This window comes from Nelusetta ayraudi, unplaced genomic scaffold (assembly GCF_046127955.1).
Source record: "Nelusetta ayraudi isolate G7.1 ecotype Tasmania unplaced genomic scaffold, CSIRO-AGI_Nayr_v1 ptg000019l, whole genome shotgun sequence".
Lineage (NCBI taxonomy): Eukaryota > Metazoa > Chordata > Actinopteri > Tetraodontiformes > Monacanthidae > Nelusetta > Nelusetta ayraudi.
In genome coordinates, this window is record NW_027466069.1 from 9837549 (window position 1) to 9861891 (window position 24343).

A 24343-nucleotide genomic window follows, 5' to 3' on the forward strand; every position below is an offset into this window, starting at 1 on the left:
AATTGAAATCGCCATGGCAACAGAGAACACCTTTTGTTCTGCGAAATAAAAATAAAGAGATATGAAATGCAAAAGACATTATGTTTTAATACAGGAGCCAGTGAGGTATGAAATACGCCATGCCAGGGGAGGAAAATTGGGGTTTTGGGTTTGCGAGGAGGTTCGTTTTAACTTTGCCGAGCAATTTCTATTTATGATCTTCGGGATCGGGGATGAAAAGTTCAGCGAGTAGCGCCACTGATGAAGTATCAGAGCTGCAAAAAAAAAAAAAAAACCCTCAGGTGTTTTGCACAGCTTTAAGGCTCAGTATGTATGGCGTCAACACGAAAAGTAAGCCCCAACGAACGCCCGTGATGAACTAGAATATTTTAAAGCTCTTCCATATTTTTTTTCCCAGGCCTTTAAAACCCATGACGATATGCTGAGCTGTTTTTTTTTTGTTTTTCTGTTTTTCTGTGATGTATTATGAAAGTGTACTGATCCATGGCTTTGAAAAACAGCAGATGATTAATGATAGTCCGGGCAGTTTCAGGCAGCTTCACAACAGTCAACTTGTGGGCCAAGTGTGCGGAATAAATCATCGGGAATTCCAACAACGGAAGAAAGAGAGAGGGAGAGAGAGCGCTTATTGAATCTGATTTAATTGTCTAATAAAACTGGGGAGGACGTGACAGCGTCGCAAGGCGCCCAGAGACACCGGTTGTTTAACGGCGGCTGCGTTTGGATCTCCCGGAGTGGAGGAAGGAAACAGTCATTGTTAAAACGGGGGAGAGGGGACGGCTCTTACATCACTGCCTCGTGCCTCCCCGTTGCCCTTTTGTGTCTGTGTGGCCGCACCGTGACGACAACAACAACAGCGGCAGCGTGAGTCACAGGTTAACTTGGTGCCGCAGCAAGGTCGGACGCTACGCACTTCCCAGATGTTGGAGGCCGAGTGGAAAAATGGTGAAGTTTCGGTTCATGTCAGTGAAAGCTGAACTAGTTTGGGGTTTGAATGGAATCCACCAGGCGATGTCGGATCTCGGGCTGCGATTGCTGCGCCTGAACATATGCCCGAATGAATTTCAATGCAGGAATTTTCATGATTTATCCGGGATTTAAAAAAAAAAAACGTAACGAGAAACAAAAACCCTGACAGATTTTCACAGCAATTACCTGCAAAAAAACGTTCCTACTTTCCCTGAAAAAAGGACCTCGTTGCGGGGAGCTTCTCTCATCCCCTGGAATTCTGATTGGTGGAACACACTGGAACGCACCGTGGTTACGCTAGTGGGTCTCCGCGAGCTTGTTTATCTCATTTCTAGAAGCTTCACTTGTCCGTGTTTGATTGTTTGGAAAACGGAGCAAAAATATTCAAGAAAAATTCAGCGGGACTTTGAGTCGGTCGAGACGACGGGGAGAGCAGCCGGCAAGCTGGCGGAACTAAATGCCGAGCGCAAGCCGAGAGCAAATTTGTGGAAAAGTTGAAATAAACTTCAGCAGGATTGCAAGAAGAGTAATGACCACCACGGTCCCTGATGCGTCATCAGCCGGATTTCAGCGCATTTTGGCTGGACAAAAAAAAAAAACACGCAGATTGGCCGCAATTCTATTACCCAGGTGAGTAAATTCCTGGAAATAAAAGTTGCTTCCACCTCCAGTCGTTCCAGCTGCGAAAGCATTAGTCACGACCTGGACGCGCCTCGCAGCGCCGCGCTGTGTCATTCTGAGCGGCGCTGATTATTTGGCGACACAAAGGAATGAGGCCGGCGGTGGACAGCAGACCTGATGCCATTTTGGAGGTCGAGAGAAGGGCGGCGAGGGCGGCGGAGAATACTGCTGATAGCAGCGATGAATAGCAATGCTCTCCAAAGTTTGAACATTTTTTTTTTTTTTTCTCGTCTGCTGCCTGTTTTGATGCGGCAACGGCGCCTGTTATACAACCACAGCTCGAGCGTGTTTTCACTGCTGCGTGCGTTCTTTTTAGGCAAACATGAAGGGAAGCAGGAACAAAAAAAAAAAAACATTCTTTTTTATCCATCTGGGGAGCGAATGAGTCACATAGGTTTGGATTGGATTTATGTTTAAAGTTGCAGTACGCGCTGTGTGACTCGCTGTCATAATTACATTCTGTTGTTCCACAGTAGGGCTTGATTTTTTTTTTTTTTTTTTTTTCTTTTTTCATTTTCTTCCAGTCCATTCCGTCTGGCAGTGTCGTCTTCCGTTGAAACCTACTTTTTTAGTTTCATTGTTTAAAATAGTTAATAATATATTACAAAGATACGGGGTCATACTTTTGTTTTGCTGGTACAGTTCCAGCCGCTCCACTCTTATGTTGATTTATAATGACATAAACACAACTCAATAATTGACCAGGATTTGCTCCCTGACGCACAGCTGTTAATTTCCCATGGAGTCATAAAACATTAATAATGTTGAGCTGATTACATGTTCAGTCCACCACTGATGGTCCTTTTTAAAGCCTGCCACCGGATTTGTTGTCATATGAGATTATGAACACGTTTCATAAAACAGTGTTGTAATAAATCATTCTCATGCCCTGTGGGTGTGCTCGCAGTACTAAATACAACAGACCTTCATCAGCTGCGTTTTCATTGCAGTTTTACTCAAAGAAAAGCGATATTTGGAAAATGTTGCACAGTAAAGTACAGTTGCAATTTGCAGGCGTCTCCATTGAATGGCGTGACGGTGTGAAGTGCATAAACCGCGATTCTCGTCAAATCTATATCGATGTACCTCTGTATCGATACGTCTGAAAAACCGCCTCACGGGAGCTTCAAAGCCTTTTCGCGAAATTTGAGAGGTTTTTCAAAGTTTAGAAGTTTCCATTTCCGACGTCGCAATATTTTGGTTCAGCGCAATTCAAGGGGTGATGGAAACGCAGCTTTTGCCTTTCAAAACCAATCCATCTATCTGTATTTATATGCAAGAATAGGTCCCAAAAGTTTCCCTGTACATCTGTTCCAGCCAGTGCATAAAACAAACTATCAGGACCGACTGCTGGCATATTGTGCCTTTTAATTGGCAGCCGTCGGACGGACTTAAATTGCGTGCGTGTGTTCTTTCTTAAAGTTTTTCAGGGCGTCTAACGGCATCAGCGTCGCAGGCAGGAAGGAACAGCCAGCCAAAAGTGACAAAAGCCCCCCTGCCAGCGCTCCTAATTAGCACGCCACATCTCCTTTGTTAATCCGCGCAGAAATCGACCACCGGTTGCCAGGTAATGTCACAGTGACTGCCAGGCTGCGACGCCCAAATCCCTCGCAAAAAAAAAAAAAAATCACCTCTCCTCATTCTTGTGCCGCGGTTTTCCGTGTGCCTGTGTCTTGGATTAAACAAAAACGAGACGCGGCTAATTGCCGAGCTTTGGAGGAGAAGCGAGGTGAGATTTCAAGCTAACCAAATTCCCCCCCCCCTCCCCTCTTTTCTTTTAACATTTTTTTTTGGCCAGCCGCTTGATATTCCACGCACGGACCCGAGAGATTATTGTCCTCATCCGAGACATCAAATCTCCTCCGCTCATCTGTCTGAGCAAACATGACACACACACGCGCACACGGAAATTCCCCACATCGATCGGCTCGCTGCCGGTTAGCTCCACCCCCCCGCCCACCCGCCCCATCCTCCAACCCTCAATCGAGGTCGTAGTATGTCACAGCACGGACAGGTACTGCATGTTGTGACATACTTCATACACGCAGATTCATCACGTGGCGCGATGACAAACACCTGCTGCTGAAATGTAAGCGGGCGCAATAAACTGGCCGACAACAATACTTCACACGGGGATGTTTCTGCGGAGACGCTGTAAATTCTGCGACGCTGCGAGCCTCGCTGCTATTTTCAACCCCCGTGAACCCGCGAGATCTATACGGTCAGCACAGTTTCAAGGTGAGCCACTGAGATTAGAGTCTCGGCGTTCGGCTTCTGATTTAATTTAAAACTCGCTCGCAATTTCCCCTTCGATTTTCCCCTTCAGTTCGTGCAAAGCGGAGACGCCGTGCCAATGAAATGTGATCAGGGTATCTGCGAATCCTCACTGGAACGGTCTAAAAATATCTCCTCTTATTCCCATAGGGTCCCATATAATGTAAACTTGACTGAACCCATGGTTTCTTTTTTTTTTTTTGGCTTGCTTCGCTTTTCAAAAATGTGTTACAAGATGGAGTTGTGGAAATTGGGCAGAAGAAATTGGCCCACTGTGAGGTATCAGAGGGACAATTTCCAGAATACCTCCAGAATACCCCCCCACCCACCTACAGGATAAGTGTTTGATTGTTAGATTACCCCCAGAAATGAGAGTAAAAGTCCATCAATTACTTGTTGGTTTCCCCCCTAGAAATCAGCCCTTTGTGATGTCACAAAGGTGCGCAGCCGCTTCGCTGAAACCTCCCACAGCTTAGCCAAAACTCACCCAGAGACACGGCCGTGTTTTCACCGTCTTCCGAGCGACGCGTTTAACATTTTGTCCCCGGCCGCCGACGTCAGCGGCCGGGAAGGCGGGAAAAATTCCTGCAGGCACGAATGTCATCACACATCAAGAGTTCAGCCGAAGGCGCAAACAGCGTCACTCCTTCCTTGTGTGGAAACACCCGCTGTAATTGCACAGCTGCACCTTAGCACCGCTACTACTACACACACACAAACACACACACACACACACACACACACACACACACACACACGCAGGCACCTACACCTAAACACACACAAGGCTACAGTGTGTTTCTGCTGTGTGTACCTGCTTGACAAATGTGTTGTTTCTGTGCTGTCGGGATATATTATCATCTGCCATTTATCTGGGGGGCATGAAGGTGCCATTTGTTATTTGGACAAAGAATGGTGCTCCGAGAAAAAAAAAAAAAAACCCAACCCTCCCGATTACAAACAGTGTGGAAACCGTAATGAGACCAATAGCCCTGTTGCCATGGCGACCAGAATCAAGATGTTTTTTTTTTTGTTTTTTTTTTTGTCTCTTGCACCTATTACAGCCATAGTTTTCATTAGATTTTTTTTTTCTTTTTTTCCTCAGGTCAGTTCATTTTACAGTTAATTTGAGCCCCTGCCACGTGGAACGGCAGATCATTGTGTTTCCCCGTCGGCGGCTGGCAAAGTGCGCCGGAAACGTTCGTTCCGCGGTTAACCTTTGAATTAAACAGCTCTTTATGTGTTCCTGAACAAACAGCCATCGTATCGCCATATAATTGGAGCGCGGCTGCGTTCGGCTCGTAATCACACTTGGAACGGATTGAGGCACAAGTCTCCGCCGGGATGCCGGGCGCCACTCGTCTTATCCAATCCTCTGGGTTGGGTTTAATTTCTGAGATCTGGGCGGATGTTATGCAAATGTTCACTCATCTGAATGTAAATGCCACGTTATCCCCCCCCCCCCCTCCCCCGCACGCTTCTCTCTGTGTCGCACACAGAAATGCTCCGACAACCCAACACTGTTTTTTTTTTTTTTGTTTTTTTTTTCCATTTTGTGGCGGCAATTCCAAATCATGTGTTGCCCTGCAAATAAAATCACTTCCTTTATTGTCCACATGAATCACCCAAACTCATTCTGGTCTGGTGACAGTGAGATCTATTGCGGCAGCAACAAACCGGCAACCCGCGCTTACGTAGAGCAGCTCGCCGGCAGTCGTCTCCAGCAGCGCACCTTCCGCTGAAATTAGACTGTATTTTATGTTTAAGGCTTGCATAAAATAAAAATGCCTTCAATTGCTCGGTGCCGTCTTCCTTTGCCCGAAAAAAGGATAAAAATCCAAAATTAGTGACGGTTTTCTACATTTTCTATATTAAACAAAGAAAAAAATGGCTTTAATACCCCAAGCATTTAAAATATTCACTGAGCACACTGAGTACCTTTAATGTGATTACACATTCGGATGTTCATCATGTGTGGGTAACCCTGCAGTGAAGTGGGGAGTGTGCGTTTAGCATCGCAGTCAGAAACCAGATGGAAATCCTTTTGAAGATTTCGGTGGCGAACGCACACACACATCTGACAGGTCCTTTAAAAATGTGTCCCTCCATTGGCTCTCCTTCACCATTAGCTCATCGACCTCCACGGTTGCAGCGCCTTTGTTGTCGTTTTCCTTCTCTCGATGCCCGTTTTATTTTCCCCAACCCTCCCACAAGTGCCTGCAGAAGTTTTTAGTGCCTCTTTAAAAGCCTTTTCTGTGTAAAAAAACAACAAACCAAACAGAACAACAATAACAAAAACCAGATTTGTAACTGAACACAGCGGACCTAAATAAGAATGTTTCCCCGTCTTCACCACGGAGCTGCTCTGATGGTTTGCTCTTATGTATTATTAAAATGATTAAAACTGTCATATACTTATAAACACATTTGACGGACTTATACATCAGCGGCAAACACATCAAATGGCTGCGTGTGAAGGTTTTCCATAAAAACATTAGCGCTTCCTGCAGAAATGCACTTAAAAAAAAATACAACATAAACCAATTATAGTGAAAGTACCCGCAGTCAGCTTTTGACATTTTTAAAATGCAAATAACCCCCCCACCCCCCACCCAACACCCAGTCTGTCGCGGAAGAGGTTTTAGTTTTTAGAAGAGCACAGCACTAATGCTAATAATTTTTTTTTTTTTTTTTTTTGCAAAGCATCTTCTGCAAGGCCCCTTTTCATTTATGTATTCATTTACTTATTTATTTTCCGTACCTTGAGCTGCAGAGTCTCCACCCACTGTCCCACCGGTTTGTACTCTGGGGCGGAGGAGTTGGTCAGCTGGAACTGGAACAGGTCGTAGCGTCCTGGTGCGTCGCCGTTCTTGTTGAACACGACGGAGGTGCCGGCGCTGCCTGCGGGGGGGAGGGGGGTTGATGGGAGGGAGAGAGTGGGGGGGAAAGGGTGAGGGAGGGGAGAAAGCAGGTGAAGGGCGGCGGGACGCAGGCGGGTACGACTCAGGTGCGGGAACATCTCCGAACAGCGGGGCTGAGCGTGAACTTCTCACCCCTTCTTTTGTGTTTTCATCGTTTTTCCCCCTTTATGTGCGGCGACGCGCGGTGTTCATTCTGGACTCCCTGCTAAAAACCTCGCCGACGCAGCGACCCTACATCGCTGAACCCTGACGGGGGAGGGGAGGAGACTCTGCCCCCTCTCTCCTCTGCGCCCCCCCCCCCGCTGACCGACATCGCGCTTCCTCCGCCTGCCGGTTTCCTATGCATGGCTGCAGCCGCGTGGGCGGGTGGGAGGAACGCACTTTGGCATGCGCGACACGCGCGCACGTGCGGCCGCGCTCTCAAGGCGAAAAAGGATTCACCCTCAGCCGACCGCAATCGGCGACTCGCTTGGGGGGGGGGGGTGTAAGCAGAACAGCAGCGCAGGAGGCAACGCAGGTCGGGCGGCTGCGTCAGAAGGTCTCCATCTGCTCTCGGTGGGCAGCGGCCAACTTCACGGGGAGCCCCCACCCCCGCCGCCACCTCCCCCGACCCCCCGACCGGGCCGCTAATTAGCTCAGAGAAGGACGGCGGGCACCTGGAACGCACGTCCGTCAAAAGAAGAAAAGAAAAGTCCCCCGAGCTCGTCTCCTGCGTCTGGCGTATGTTTTTTTTTATTTTTTAATGTACGCTCAGTTATGCAGACGGCCGTGGCAGCGGCAGAGATTTAATTCAGACGTCAGTCAAGCCGGGCTCTACCCTCGCGGCCATTCAGGTCGGACGGCTTTGAACGGGCCGGATTTCACGCGGTGTCCCTCTCTGATGTCACTTTTCACCGTCGCACAATGCTGTCGCAGGAGGTGGCTGCCCGGGCCGCTCACCTTGCAGCGGACGGAGGCACCACTTCTTTTGAAATGGGAACACTTGGCATGTTAATTTAGCTCTTTAATAGCCCGGGCTATAAAAAGTGTAGACAAAGAAGCATATGTCCAAAAAAACTAAAAAAAAAAAAAAAAAAAGCATAGCGGGAGCTTCTGTATGTGGAACAGGGCTGGTGGCGGCTCCTGCTATGGAAGGCCACCGCAGCCTTTGACTCCTCTGCAGCACAGGGAGAGAGAGTTTTTTTTTTTTATTTTATCTCCCTGCAGGTTTTTTTTTTTTTTCAATTCCAAGGACATTTGTCATTTATCGTTCAGCAAAAGTTCGAGGCCGCAAAAAAAACCCAACAAATCCCTGCTGTTAAACACGAACAAAGAGCGAGAGCATAAAAAAAGCCCTCCCCCCCCTCCCCCCCTGCATTTTAATAAAACGATTAGCCAACCTTTTTTTCCGCAACAATAACGCACCGCTGGAAAAGCTGCTCAATTTCCCGTTTTTGACTCCGCGGCACCGTGGCGAGGCACAAACGTCGCTTGCAACGTTCACGCTGGGCGACAAAAAAAGCCCCCGTTATGCAAAACGCTGCCGCCTGCCTTCATCATCATCATCGTCGTCGTCATCATCATCATCATCAGCAGCAGCAGCAGCAGCAGCAGCAGCAGCAGCAGCAGCTGGCGCCGCTTGACCGGTCAGGCCTGTTGTGTTCGACGGCCGAACCAAACGAACACGTGCGTCTCGCCGCAGTCGAGCCCACGAGTCGTTTCGGTCCGGGGGGCAAGAAACAAAACAAAACAACAAACAAAACCAAACCCGAAGCCAGGTCTTGGCGGGGAGTCAGCCGCTGTGACTTCGGCTCCCGCCGAGCAGACGCGAGACCTGTTGACGCAGAGATGTTGACAACGCGCCGACTCCTGTGAGCGAGGAGTCGTGACGGGGCTGCCGCCCGTGCACTCGCCGCCTCGGCGGACTCACGCACAAGTAAACAAACGCGGCGTGAGTCACGCGGCGCCGGGGCGACATGACTGATTGCGCACTCGACGGCCCCTTCAGTCGCACGCCAGTCGCACGCCAGTCGCGTAATTAAGTGGAGTTTTCGCCGCCGCGCCGCCGATAGCAGGCCTCGCGTCGGGAACTCCTTTGTGGTCTTCAATCCGAGGAGATATTATTATTATTATTATTATTATTACGCTCCTTTTTTTTTTTTCCCTCTCCCTTCGCCCCGCGGGAACAAAACAGCCCGTGTCGACGCCCGCGTGCGAACGATGTCTGTGATAAAAGATTCATGCATCCGCATGCGGCTCTCAACTAAGACACGACAAAAGTGCACCGCCGCTGCGCCTTGACGAGCCGTGTGGGTGGACGCCGGGATCCACCGCCGTCTTTTTCTCCCATCATTATCCCCTCCCGAAAACCTCCGGCCCACTTTTTTCTTTTCCTTCTTCTTCTTCTTCTTCTCCCTCTGCCTTCCTTTCTTTCCCCTGCCTCTCACTCTCCAGCTCGGTGACTCTGGCGCAGTGGGGAGATCAACAGAGAGGGCTTATACTCCCTCGCTCTCAAACATACATTAGCGCCGGCGCATGCACGCGGCTCGGGGTCTAAACGCAATAAGGGCCGGTGAGATACGGCTGAGCCGCCGCAACGACCGCCGCTGCTCCGCCAGTAATAGCAATTCGTCGAGAGGCAAGCGCGCATGCACTGGGGGGAGTGGAGATCTTATTGTTTAGCTCAGGTGAAATCAACCTCTTCATTCTTAGGTGATGTAAAAAAAAAAAAAAAAAAAGAAAAGAAAAAAGCCATAAAGTGCAGGGTGGGAAAAAATACGGCCGGGGCCCAGCGGGTGAGCGAGATTGAGCTGCAGATGTTCAATATCGTGCATGAATCTGCACTTAGACGAAGTCTCCGTGAACACTTGCCGCGGCTCGGCCGATTGCGTATATTTATATTTTTCATATTTTTATTTTAGCTGCACCATAAACCTCTCACCCTGAACTGCTGCAAAAAGAAATCAAGGCCAGCGAGGATTTTCATCAATGAAAAGACGCTCCTCAGAGAGACGCAGACCTTATGCTGTTGCGTTTATTTGTCCGAGTAAAACTGATCAAGATAGGCAAAATTTGGATGGAGGCAAAAAAAGAAATAAAAAAAAAAAACCCGATACGGATTCACCCGATTGGAGCGCTGATTTCTGCGATATTTGTATCTTTTTCTCTCTTTTTGGCAAAGAAATCCCCAAGAAGTGCTATGACGATCTGCGCAGTTCGATGAACATAAATTCTCTCTAAACACATCGTCATCATGGCCGTTGTCATCAGCATCATCATCATCGTCATCATCATCATCATCATCATCATCATCAAACCATTAAAAGCGCATCAAAAACTGCACCGGTGCTCTGCGTGGCACGCCGCTCCGTGGCTATGAGCCGTTGTTTATTTTGAAGCGACCCCACATAAAACTGCCCCTGCTAAGAAAATACTCACAGCCGACGCGTTTTTAATCTGCCGCTGGAAATAGTGCGGAGACGAAGGCACTATTTACCCCTGTCTGAGAAATGTTCGCGGAAAAAACAACAGTTCCCCCGCTGCTGTGGAAAATGAGTGCGCCTTTGAAAAAAAACAACAAAATGAAAACAAAATAAAACAAAGAAGTAAACTATTTGTGACCTGTTTCCAAAGATTTACATCTTCAGTGGGAGGGAGCGAGCGCAGGCCAGACGCTGATGGTGGTCGTTGAGAAAATGTAGATATGACTCTTTATTCACAGCCCGCATCTCGTGTTTTAAATAGGGCTGTGTGGTTGTCGTGACCTGAAATAACCTGGAACTCTTTGCAGGCACAAGAAAACAAAAAACAATAACAAGCACGATCTGATCTTTGTCTTTGTTTCCTGCTGTTTGCAATTTATGAATACAAAACACTTTTAATGACCAAAGAAAGAAGATGTTTAGAGTTTGCCAATTATCCACGACACACAATTTAGTGACCAAATTATCAAAACTAAACCATCAAACATAAAATAAAAACAAGACATAAAATAAAATAAAAAAAAAGCTTTATTGATGTTGTTTGATGAGATTCCAGTGTAATATTTTTTGCTGAAATGTACTTGAGAAGAGCCTCTGCTGATGACTGTCAAAGTTTCCGAGGCCTTTTAAACTCAGCTTAGCTTTCCCTCCACTCAGAGCTGGTTTCATTAATAGCTATTTCCATTAATTGTTAACTATCTTCCACGTAACTCTCCATGCCGGCCTGAATAATGTAGAGCTTCAAGTTGTAGCAGAACCATAAAATTCCATTTTAGCCCAGAACATTATGCCGTTCCACAAAATTGTTGCCTTGCTTTGAGGGAAAGAATGAAGATGGATGTGATGGTCGGCCCATAATTAACATGTTGTGTCTGTAACAGTAAGCATTTCATATTTTCCTCACCCGCTTATTTGTTTTATTCAATATTATAGTAGGGCCCGCCATGGTGACACTGCAGGTGAATGATTGCTGTTTAAGGAGTGCATGTGGCTTTTATCAGGAGATATTTTTGGCTAGAGGACACACATTACTCTCACCCTTGTATTTGCATATATTTTTTGTTTCGCTAACGCTTTGAACTTATCTCGCGGATCCTTCTGGCTAAGAGTTTACAGAGAGTGTTTGGATAGGGGAGGCAAAACTGAACTATTATTGAACTATTATTGCTAAGCACTGCTGTTTGCCTTGACTCTTCCCAAAGCCAGGCGAAAGTAAAAGCCGCTGGTGCCGTTTTTTGTGTGTCTTCCTTTCAATGTGAAATTGTGATCCACTTCTGTTAAAACATCCCCTCAATATCACTGGAGAACGTGCAAATGCTTCTATTCGACCAATTTCTTAGCTTCACCTTGCCAGTACTGGTCACCTAAGATATTTCTATTTGTTGCAACCAGTGGGTATTTGACTTCCTGTTGCCTTTCAACCAGTCTGCCCATTCTGCTGCAGACCCAGGGGTCTCCCTTCATGCACCTGTATTCTTAGACAAATGTGAGCTTGTCTTGCTCGGTGTGTAGGACAAGTAAACAGAAAACAGACAGATAAACTTCTGACTCCTGACGTCGGCGAGGCATTTTCCTCCACACATATGCCGCTCACTGGATATCTCGCCTTTTTGGGACTTTATCTTCTGTAAACCCCGGAGATGGTTGTGATGTTGTGAAACTCCCAGCGACTTTGAACGCGGCGCTAACGACAACGTTCAAAGTCCCTTCAATCTTCTTTCTTCTCCATTCTGAGGCTCGCTTTGAACTTTCGGCAAGTCGTCTTCGCCACTTCTGCAGGCCTAAATGCACTGAGTTGCTGCCATGCAATTGGCCGATTAGCTATTTGTGTTAAAAAAAAAAAAAGAAAAAAAAATAAGCAATTCAACGTTGCACCTCATGAGGGGGCCAACTTAGTAGAAACTGGTCCTTGTTTGAATGATTTTCCAAGGCAGCTCGGATCAGCTGCTTTTCTCATTGCTCATTGCTCATGTACTTTCAGCCTCCTACATAAAAGAAGCTGCATAGTTTTGGAACTGAAACCAATTGGTTGCCTGCCTGTCATCCTCCAGACAGTCAAGGCTGGTGCACTCACTTCAGTGGCAGCGTTGCCGTCATATCTATTGCAAGCATGAAGAAATGGGAAAAAAAAAAAAGTTTGAAACTATCGTTCTAATTCCAATAACTGCACAATGGGCCTTTAAAAACAAAATCACTCCGTCTCGGAGGTTGTCGACATGGACGAGTGCGACTCCGGAGTTGAAGACGTCAGAGTCGGAGCGGAAGCCCTCGCCGCTGCTCTCTGCGCACCCTCAGAGCAACAAACGATATCCAGTTTTAAAGCTGTCACCACTACAGCATCTGAACTAATCTCGTTAGCAACAGTCATTATTCACAAGTTCAAAGTCCCCTTTGTGGTTTTTTAAAGGCAGCTCGCTGCAGCCCCCACTGTCACGGCTGAAACTTTATCGAGGCGTCCGCCTGTTTCTGCTGCGGATTGCGCACGTCGTGTCGGTTGAACGTCATTCACCGTGTTCCTTGGGTGAGCAGAATCCCACGTCATGGTCATATGGTCCACTGTCCTTTAGTGCTGAAGGACGCTTATATTAATCTTAAAACACATATGAAAATAATAATTCACAAGATGTGCTCTCTAACCACAGCCTCAGACACGAATGCCGATATTCCGCCCCGATAAGCTCCCTTCCCTCCATTTTCCTCTTGGGTATCGCTGCACTTGGCTATACAGAACCATTAATCATTAAGGTCATATCTGTGCATAAACACTCTTTGTATTTATATGGTGCCTCAGTGTGGGTGTACGGAGGGGCGGGAAGCGAGCGGGTCCACGTGGGAAACGTTTCTGCCTTGCCTTGAGAGTCATAAATAGGATACTGCGGGCTGGCAGAGCTACAAAGGTGCTAATAAATGTAAACATTTTTGTTAATTTCCCCCCAGTTTGGATGGGAGCAAGCAAACATCATGTGCAGGTTTTTGCCAGCTTTTATTAAGTGGGCCCTCGGAAGCAATGAAAACCACCTTCGGCGTTGATATGCCATCGGGCCACTGGTGTCATCAGACAGACTCAGCCGTGGGATTAACGCGACCACAGACTGCCAGAGACAAAAAAAACAAAAAACAAAACCTGGATCTCCGATCTGTTCCAGAGGATACATTCCGAATAACTCTCGGAACTAGAAGGAAGATCTGGTCCGGCCACGTCCAGGTTATTAATAGACTTGCATTGCAAAAAAGGAAAAAAAAACAAATAAATGGAGAGTTTCATCGCCGCTTGATGTCTGGCAGATGCTCCAGGCTTAAAAAAAAAAATTAAAAAAATACAGTCCTGCGCTGCGCCGTTCTCTTTCATGCTTTGTTTTCTGTACGCACATTAGACAACAGAGATATAACGTGTTAATTAGGGAGCTTTATTGCAGAGCCACGCTGAGGGTTCCCCCATTTCGCATTTTTTTTTTTTTGTGCTGAGCCGACAACAGTCGCCGTTGCTGACTGCAGCTTTATATTTAGCGTGCAACCATCAGGGTGGTGCTGATCTTCTTATCTGGGTCGCAGCAAGAAATTACTGTCTAAACTAATGAGTTTACAGACGCTTTATCCATAAGTTCGTAAATCTTCCCGCAGCTTGTTCAATTATACCTACAACAGTCTGTCTCTTCTCAATAGATTATGACTACGGTGGCCCGTTTTGGGGTTTGTTCTTTTTTTTTTTTTTGGTCATTACTTTTCGTCGCAGCACTCACCGTTGAAGCTGGTGTTGCGAATGTACTTGAGCAGCGTCTTCCCCTCGACCGACTCCATCTGCAGACAGACGCCGGGGTGATCGGGACACAGGTCGCGGTGCATGTTGTGCAGGGCGTGCGCCATGGCGTAGACGGCGTCGATGACGAACTGCACCTTGCCCTCCTGCTCGTACTTGGAGTCGATCCCGATGCGCTCCTGGCCTGCGGGGGTGGGAGGGAGGGAAGAGGAGGTGGATTAACAGCCAAACTACAGCGATAACTACAACAGACACGACAGCCTCTCAGCGCCACCCATCGTCTCCGCCTGTGATTCCGCTCCGCTAATTAGCGTTTGCTGCCAATCGGTGCGGTTTTGACTTCGCGGGGGGAGGGGGGGGGGGGGAGTGGGCGCCTGGAGGCGACGTGGCGCAGGACGAAACAGGAAGGAAGGCGCGTTGAATTCCCACGCGGGGATTATTAAGACGGATACAAGCGCAAGCAGACTCGGCTCAGATGGCAGCGCCGCGTTCGGAAGTAATGCACTTAGAGGGGAATCGCACTTGATTCACGAGCGCAGCGATAAAGATTGCAGTGAATTTTAGTAACCCCCCCCGCCCCCCGCCACCACCCTCCCCCGCAGTCGCTTCCCACTCTTTATGTCCCGCTCCTCCTCCCGCCCTGCCCTTTCACTATAGGCCGCCATAAAAGGTCCGGTCTCATGCCGCTGCCACGTCGTCGGGATACATAATGCAAGGCCTCCGCAGGATTATCATGACTGTTTCTCTCTCTCTCTTTTTGTTTGGGCTGAAAATTGAATTAGCCTCCTTTCACACTCGGGGAGCACGAGTGGCGCACTCGCAAAAAAGAAATTGAAAATTACGGCAAAAACGCGACGAGTGCTTTTAATAATCACCATCGCCGCCGTCGTGATCATCATCATTATGATCATAATTTCAGCGTTCGAGCCGCGGGTAAACAAAAGACGCCTCATCTGGGGAAATGGCAGGATCTTGCAGGGTGTTTTTTTTTTTTTTTTTTTTTTTCCCTTTTCCTCCGCTTTCCTTTCCTTTCCTTTCTGTCTTCCCCCGCCCTCCGCCTCGGTCGGAGCTGCTCATCGCTCACCCGGGGAGCTCGGCGGCAGCGCAAGATGTTAACAGGAGGCACATAAGACAGTGGGAGACTTGCATAAACTGAAAGAGGTCGGACGCAATCTGCGCTGACATTTCAGCCAATTTCTCAGGACTTAACATACATCGCAGCCCACACCTAACCTTTCTCCTTTCAATAGCTGTAAGTGGACGGACATCCGTTGAGTGCAAAAAATAGAAGAGGGGGGAAAAAAAAAAGAAACCCTCCCATTCATATTTAATATTCAGGAACATCGACTGGGTTTTGAGGTGTAAACTAAAAGGAGAGGACGACAGCTGCAAAGCCTTCTTCTTTTTTTCCCCGGCAGAATGGAAGGCAAGATGAAAGACGTTTACTGCCACTTAACAGGGAGGGTAGGCGGGCGGGGGAGGGGCTTGTGGCGCTCACCCACTGGATGAGTATCTTCTGTCTTTGACGTGTGGTAAAAGATGGCAAACAGGAGATTATAAGGAAATGAAATCCTTCTGCAAGCAGCAATTTTTTGTCACACTGCCATTACCGTCAGCCGCCCAGATTAATACTTCCCACATCGGAGGCATCATCCTCGTTGATAATGCATGCGGCGCGATGCCCGTCACACCGCTGACAGGCGGAGTTCGGGTAATAAAAGCATGCATCACTGTTCGCAACAATACTGTTATTAATGCCAGCACGGGAAAGTGTGAATAAGGAATGAGTGCATGAGCCGCTCTCGCCCCGGTCGTGGCTTTATGTCGTGTTTCCGGTGTAATGTACTCTGGCGGTGCACTTGCAGCCATACCTCATGACTGTGTTGCGCCGGCAAGGTGACTGGGTTAAAAGGCTGGGAAGGATGGAATGGGGATTTGAGAGTTACAGAACATTAGCCACAGGAAGCGGAGAGTCTGCGACCGCGCCATGACGGCGGCGCATGTTTCATTTTTTATTCTAATAATAAACCCAGCGCCGGCCTGCGCCCACCGGGTGGAAACACCTGGTGTAAGATTGTCTCGCTGCGCCGCCGAGAGGAAATTAAACCCCCCCCCCCAACAGTCTTTCTGCGCCTCGTAATGTGCATAAAAGGTCAAGTTCAACTGAACCCGACAGGCTGTGAGCGCAGAACACGCAGCCTTTCTTCTCCGGGCGCGGCAGACTTGCATCCCCGGCGTGTTTGGTGCAGGTGGTGTCTGGGTACCTGTGCATTTCCGACTGGTGTCCTCCCTCTTGGAGGAGCTCAGCAGCCTGCAGTCAAAGTTCTCCTCCCAGAACTCCGCGAACCACACGTTTCTGCGGTTGTTTTCCAGCGTGAGCCCGGTGAAGTATTCGTCAAACCCTGGTAATGGAAGCGAAGGAAGAAGAGGACGGGAGAAAAAGAGGATGAGACGAGAGGCTTAGATTGCGCACCAATTATCAACCTGGAGGAAATGAAGCAGCGTGGCGGCGGTGATAGCGGCGCCGCTCGCCATGTGCCGGGGAAGCACGGCGCCGGGCGCCGCTTCATCAAACTTTGACCGTAGCGGTCGCTCTTCCCCCAACGCCGCATGGAACTTTAATCGCCCCTTTCATCTCGGAAATTGCATTAATTAAAAAACAGGATGCGTGATAAATAATAGCTGGATTGTAAGTGGTGCCTCAGCCTGGAGGCTGGAGGTCCCCGCAGGTGCCAAACAGGTTTTCTGTCCCCCCCGTTTTTCGCCCCACTTCATAAAGCTCGTTACAGCCCAGACGGAGTGAAGGCGCGATTAGTTTCATCGGTAATTTCAGCAGAGTTTAGGTGCAGTATTAGCAGGGGGAGGGCTGTGGCGAGAGAGAGAGAGAGAGGGAGAGAGAGAGAGAGAGCGAGAGAGAGAGAGAGAGAGAGAGAGAGAGAGAGAGAGAGGAGAGAGCGAGAGAGAGAGAGAGAGAGGAGAGAGGGAGAGAGAGAGAGAGAGAGAGAGAGAGGAGAGAGGGAGAGAGAGAGAGAGAGAGAGGAGAGAGAGAGAGAGAGAGAGAGAGAGGAGAGAGGGAGAGGAGAGAGCGAGAGAGAGAGAGAGGAGAGAGGGAGAGAGAGAGAGAGAGGAGAGAGGGAGAGAGAGAGAGAGAGAGGAGAGAGAGAGAGAGAGAGAGAGAGAGAGATCGAGCCTTGATGCTGATTTGTTATTCATGTTTGTTCAGCTCAGCCCACCGCGGCGTGAGGAAAGCCAACTTCACAGCCAGATTTATGGCTTCCCTTCCCTCACTGAAGTTTTCTGTTTGCAGGATCGTGACGATTTTCACATCCAGCGGCCTCTGTCTGTCTGTCTGTCCCTCTGTCTGTCTGCCTGCCCACCCGCCCGCCTGTGTCCGGACTCTGTTATCCTCCTCTGTCAGCTGAGTCGTGGGTAGAGGTGATAATGGCTAATCAGGGCTGAATGATTGAGTTGATTTTCTTTTCAAAAAGGCCGTCAACGATTCTCGGCGGAATAATAACATTCTGGCCATCCACCCCCCGCAGCCCGGCGCCCCCCCCCCCCCCCCGTCCTGCCCGGCTAATTAAAGCCGGAGACTTTTTGAAATTCGGCGACCGCGGTGATGACTGGCCATTAGGATTGTTAGGACACTGGGCGGCGGGCGATATTCAATTTTCTCTGGTGTGTTTGCACACGTCACTCCCGCCAGATGTGGCAGCACAATTTCCTTGTTTGCCTCCTGGCCTGTAGGGGTGGATTTATTTAAAGTATGAAAGAAAAATGGAAACCCGCCCCTGAGTACTTACCAGGTAATGATATTCCTGAGGGCTGTAATGATAGGACCTGTTTAAATGATCAAAAGGACTGAAAAAAAAATGGACAACGTGTACTAAAATGAAATTAGAGCCCTTACTCTCTCTCCTCCCTTTTATCAATGATACATGAGGGAGCAGAGGTGGTGAGTTCTTTATAGACAATAGGCCATAGCTCGATTTCTTTCTTTCTTTTTTTTTTTTTTTTTTTTTTATTACTGGTAGGACCACATTAAAGGTGGTAACAAGCAAAAGGTGACAGCATTAGTATTCATTGATTTCGATATCTATCTATAGCAACCCATTTATCCAAAGACGCTCTTTCTGGTCATATATGACCAAGGGCTAAATGCAGAATATTCATGCAAGGTCACGGGTTCTCTGAGGACCATCCTGAGTCATTGGGTGAGAGCGCAGAAAGGAAATTACCAGTTGAAGGAGGACTGAGCCAGAGGAGAAAGTGGCCACTTAGAACGACAGATAAAGAAACACGCAGCCGCGAAACGCTCCACAGCTGTTTTCTTTATCTCGGCATCTTTTGAGTTCCCGGAGGCAAAAGTTGTTGTTTTCTCCCCTTTGTTCACACAAAAGCAAAATGTGCTTGTTTAAACGAGTCCACGAGTCAGCGGTGCTTAAAAAAAAAAAAGCAGATCAGACGTAATACAGAACTGAAAACATCAATCAGAAAGTTCTTTTTTGCACCTCCGCACGGCAAAATGTTTTTATGAACTCTCTTTTATTTCAAACTTTCAATGCAAATTGTGTAAAAATGAAATGTCTCATATGTAAAATCACCACATACGCCGCAGTCTGAACAGTTTCGTGGGCATTAATGAGAAGATGACGAGTCTGGCTGGTGTGTCTGCGTATGTTTGGCTGCTCTGAAATGCCTTACCAACAGAAATTCCCCCCACGTTCCCCCGTTTTGTAGTCATTTTCTGTTGTTGCACTGTGATGCAGCCCCGGTGACTCAGTGCAAACTGACTGAATTTTTTTTTGGCGAGAAAAAAAAATTGTCTCAACCTGAGTGATGCTTAGAATTTTCGAAGCCAGTGTGTGTGGGTTTTTTTTTGTTTTGTTTTTTAATCGCAAAATGTTAATGAACAAGCAGCTTTACCCTCACAAGTCTGTCAACTCAAAAGATGACTCAACATGACTCCAAAAAAGAATCACAACACTCTCTCTGCGTAGTCATAGAGACATGACGCTTCCAAATAATAGGGCTTCTGAACAAAAGGTGCAGTTTTGATTAAACCGCAGTCAAATCAGTGCAGATTCGCAGATTAGCCCGTACGTGAACACAATCCTTTATGCTCTGCCGTTTTATAAATATCTATTAGGGGAGCGCAAGTGGTGGTTGTTGCTGCGAGCGCAAAAAAGAAAAGGTAGAACCGTCTGAGAAATTGGAAATGCTGCAGTGACTTTTAAATCTGACACCTTGCAGCATTTTTTCCATCAAGCTTTGCCCTTGTCAAAAAATGAGATATGAGGCTGTGAGGAAGTTGCCGTCACGGAATGTGCGGAAGACTTTTTAGTCTTTGATAAAGCGAGTGAAGGACTAATGACAGCATTTGTTTGCACCCGTCGAAACGTTCACAACTTTGAAAATTGCTCCATAGATGTCAGCTGCGCTTGTTTCCCATCCTTTGTGTCAGTCGCCTTCGCGCCCTGGTTGCTACAACCCTCGCGCGGTGGAATGTTAGCATGGAGTGCTGTTACCTTCAATGGAGGAACGTTTGGGCAGTATGGTGACCGCTCCCACCGCCACATCCTCCAGTAGGTGGATGGGGCTGCTCTTGCTCCCCCAGCTGTCCGATCCAATCCACAGGAAATGGCCCACCTGATTGGCCCTCTTGGTAGCATTGAGAACACCCCTGCAAGGACATTTGTTGCAAATTTACAAGCATGGAAGTGTGTGTGTGTGTGTGTGTGTGTGTGTGCAATCTTGCGACAGTTAAACAAAAGGCATGGCCAGTCTTAAGGAGTTGGTCTGTGTTCATGGTCGCACAGCCCCGTAGTTTATCTCGCTTAAGGCAAGAGGTGAGGGGAGTGTTTTGCGTGAACTGCCGAGCGTGTTGTGTTTTCCTTGGACGTAATTTTCTCTTTAAAGGCCCAGTGCGTAAGCGTCAGTGGCACCTGGTTGTAAAAAGCGTTTTTGCAAACGAATGATTGCCTGTTTAATTGGCTGTGTTGCCACTTTAGCTTCAGCTATCAAAAAAGGAATTGCAATCAAGCGGGCGGAGTGAACGACCCGCCCTGCAGACAGCAGGTGACTTCATTTTGGATTCCATTTCATTTTTCGCTCATTTACAAATTCCCTTCCGCTGTGATATTAATCCCTATTTTCTGATGTCCTCGTTTACACCGGCTGCGACTTCGGAGTATAAACCACAGAACTTCCGGGAGACTGATGGCACAATGTGTCATTAGAAAATAAACTCACGTACTCCTTATGTGTTTCATATTCCTTTTAACGCCAGTTAATCTCTCCCAATGTCAATTTAACGGCAGTTTTTCCACTGCAAATGTTGACAAACACGTTGGCCCTTTCAAGATAGCGGCGCCTTCAGCCCTCACATTTGACAGCCCATGGATTTATTCGCTTCGAATTCACAGGTGCTAAATGTTTGATTCTGTGGTTCTTCACCGCACCCCCCACGGGCCGACGCAAATAAAACAATATCTCTGCAGCTCTGTTGTAATCTGTTTTCCCCTTTTGTTCTCCTCCGGGGTGCGCTCGTGTTTGTGTTTGTCGGAGGTGTGTTTGTGTAGCCCGCATGCTAAATCTGTGCCTCTAGCGTGTCCCCGGGAACTGCTACTCGGAGATTAAAGACCTAAACGTGGCAAGTCATCAGCAGCACCGAGCGCCGCGTACCAAGCCAGAATTGCGCGGCGCTCCTCACCGTATGTCTTCTTCGCTGGCAAAGATGATGACTGCCCGCGAGTGGTGCGTTTCCAGCAGCTGTTGGATGGTTTTGTCGTAATCCTCCAGCTTGGGGTTGTGAGGAATTTTCAAAGACTGGGCGATGCAGATTCCACCTTTTTATTTTTTTTTTTAATGGGGGAGAAGAGTAAGAGGCGATAAGACCTGAGGGATAATCTCACCTATTCACTCACAGTCTCACACAAAGAGATGCGCACACACAAAAGGTTTGGGTCACAAAAGATGTCCCCTCCCCCCCCCCCCCGTCCCCCCCATCCCTTGTTGTATGGAAATAGAGGGAAGGAAGCATCTCGACACAATTCAGGGACTCGGATGATGCTGTCATGCCTGCGATAGAGCCTAAACGACTCGTCTCGTGCACTTCCTGTACGCAGTTACGCTTTTGGCAGCGAGCTGAGGAAGGCGCTGCGGCGTGCAGCACAACACTCACCGAGCGCCCCCTCCACCGAGCAGGCAGCAGAGTCATTCCTCCCGGAGTGAGACGTTCGCCGGCATATTTCAACTGATTTTACAGCCCACTTTAGCGGGGACACAAAGCTAAAGATTTCGCATCGTGGAGCCGGGGGAAGCCAACAGCTCGCCATTGACTTTTCATTAGGGTCATTATCAAACATCTCTTGTTGGACCCCGAACCAATGAGATAGCGCGGGCTGCAACGGCAGACAAAACGGATATTCATACTCACAATGAATCAATCTCTGACAGGTCAGCGTTAATGAGTTCCTACAGGACGAAGGCTACTGATTGCAGACTGCGTTGATGAATAGTTGCCCAACGTTTGACACGCTACATTATTTTGTCTGGCTGTGAGCGCTTTGTTCGATAATCTTGTTGATGTTAAACAGCCGCGTGCTAAGACGGTGTAAAAATATTACTTATGTAGAGAAACTACAGGTCTGCAAGGCAAGCTGTCCTGTGACGGTCCCGTATATACTTTCATTTTCTCATCTTTATTTGTCATCCAACACTCCAGTGGACCAATACTGTCACACTGCCAGCTGGTACAGACCAGTAGATCTCAGAAAGTCAGGATCAGAAAGCATATTTAGCCCTCTGTTTACAGCCTCGTATGAAAAGGTTTGGTTTTCTCTACTTGATACTTGAAACCCTCACGTTTGGAAGAGGACAGGACTTTGCAGGCGAATGAATTACTCAATGAACGTGTCATCACTACACCCAGAGGTATCAGTGAGGCTCACGGGCCCTTCATGACATCACAGAGGAACCACGTCCTGAAGTGAGTGACCGGAACACTTTCTGAAAATTGGAGCAAGCGGAAAAAGTATAGGTGGGACTTTTTTTGGTCTAATTTCTGGCAGGTTCACTGCCTAGAGTCTCATATTATTGTTAGAAAACCATCAGCGCAGTTGTTTCGGCATAGCATGGGGCCTTAATGGTTCTCTGGGTGAAAAGCCAATAGGATCATCACCTGTGCGATATAACATCATCGCCGCCGTAGGCCTCCGACTCCAGGCGGCAACCAGTTGCCTGAGTCAACAGCAAAGCTCTACCCCATGCCAATTAAAATTTCTCCCACTCAAGCACTTTAATAGCATAGCCAATAACCTTTCGGCTGGAGTTTCCCTGAGTAGACAGGGAAATGGAAAGAATCTCTCTAATTGCCAGTCTCCTCAGGCTCATTACTCTGATATAAACAGCTTTTCGCTGGCAGATCACACATCTCCACGCCCGCTTTTCTGTGGCTTTTCTAAAGGCAGAAGATAGCACAATGACAAGCGCCGAGCATCCTCCCCGCTCTCCCGTTCCCCCCTTTAAGTACCGGCAGCAGCAGCGGCAGCAGCAGACAGAATTAGGATCTGTTCTCCAGTCGGAAAACATCCTGGGTGTGTCAGAAGACCCTTGGGACGGCTGCTGTTATCCGCTCTAAATGGACTAAACATTAAAGAGAAGATCCCGGAAATGGCGCCGCAAGTTCGCTGAAGTGTTTCTGGTATCCTGTTCAATTGAAGCGGGTTCGGCTGTCATTTGCGCCGAGCGGCAAACGTCGCTCGGGTCTCCGAGGGACCGCGCTGAAGTAGCTCCTTAAAACCAGAAGAAACCTTTCAGAGCGACACAGTTCCAGGTTTCCAATTTAAGGAACCTGGGAAGTGCTGCACACCGTTCCATTCCGCCGTATTAGCACCTTTTAGTTCCAGATATCATACACGCCTTCATTCCTTCGAAACAAAAAGACAAGTCTGGGGGAAGAGGGGGCGGTTGCGTTTGAGGTCGATGAGAATTGAAGTCTCATGAAAATGTATTAACTCCATTAGGGGAGGAAAAAACAACCTTGCCGGCTTGTGCGAAGAGCTGCTATAATGGTATTGCAGTTTTGAACAGAGATATATTGTAAGGTCACGCAAGTCGATACCGCAGACGGAGACCACAGGAGCCACTGATGAAGATAAGAAGCTCTTGGAGCGCGGCCCATCTGCAGAAAGGACGAAGAGCACGCTGGCATCTTAAGATGCAGCCAGGAGCTGCCGACTGGCAGCTAAATTATTGAGTGCCTGCAGAACGGCTCATCTGTCAGTCATCAGGTGGTCAGGTGGCAGCTATGATGGAAAGGTAAGTATTGGATCGGCGCTACTGTGCTGTGGGTCGAACCGCCCTCACCTGTCACTGGAAGCACTCGGCGGACTTGAAAGAGCCCACGACTCAGATGGCGGCTCTCAAGTCGAGCCACGCGTCCGCCTTGGCTGGAGATGTGTGGCGCCAGACGGATGAATGTCAGGCTCTGGGAGAAGAGTGTTTTTACCCTGACTCGTTCCAGTTTGTTTTTTTTTTTTTTGAAGAAGAAAAGCCTTGCATATAACACTCTGGCCGCCGCTGAATTTCTAGGAACGCTGAGAGGCGGACAGAATGCAATCACTTTCAAAAGAAATGTGTTTATGTAATTATTTCTGAGCCAACAGGAACACGCTGCTGCTCCATCCTGATGCTATCGTTGGCTGCCAATTAACCTGTTTACCTGTTGAATGTTCTCAAACACTTTTGTTATCGTAGTCAAAACTTTGCCGTTTTTGCTGTTGGCTGCTGGTCCAACTTGTTTGTGAAGGGCCTTTTCGTGCGCATTGTCAGATCTTCATTTCTCACCTCTTCTCCACTGAAGCCGTCTTCTCCGTTTGAGCGTCCCAAAAGCCACCACAGGTGTCCAAAAAAACCAGCATATTTAGCCCTCTGTTTACATTCTCCTCCATAAAAATGCTCAGTTTAAGCTCCCAAGTGTTGATTTGATGGACCTTCCACATGTTCCAAAGTAGACAAATGCAAGGTGGCCGCATGGTCGTTAACATCACTGCCGTTTACCAAACCAGGGTGACAAATCATTGAGGTTTCAGCACCCTTTGCAATATCACCTTGGGAGGATTTTCAGAACTGTGTGTTTTGGCACATGGATTCAGAAAAGCCGAGCGAGCTTGAGGAGTTAATTGTGAATTTTCACATTTCCATTTTCACCTGCTTCCTTTATAGACTCGAGACAAATATTCTTAGAAATCCTCAGTAATTGAGGGAAAAAAATGGGA

General features: G+C 47.9%; 1 protein-coding gene across 1 annotated transcript in view; it reads right to left on the reverse strand.

The window, feature by feature from the left end:
• Positions 1–24343, reverse strand: part of LOC142888629 (metabotropic glutamate receptor 7-like) — a 77901-nt gene that overhangs the window by 19324 nt on the left and 34234 nt on the right. The window contains exons 3-7 of the mRNA XM_076027116.1: positions 20776–20911; positions 19592–19746; positions 16328–16465; positions 14047–14247; positions 6686–6825 (exon numbers count right to left, since the gene is read on the reverse strand). Of these exons, the coding sequence (XP_075883231.1) occupies positions 6686–6825; positions 14047–14247; positions 16328–16465; positions 19592–19746; positions 20776–20911 (770 nt within the window). The remainder of the gene's footprint in view (positions 1–6685; positions 6826–14046; positions 14248–16327; positions 16466–19591; positions 19747–20775; positions 20912–24343) is intronic.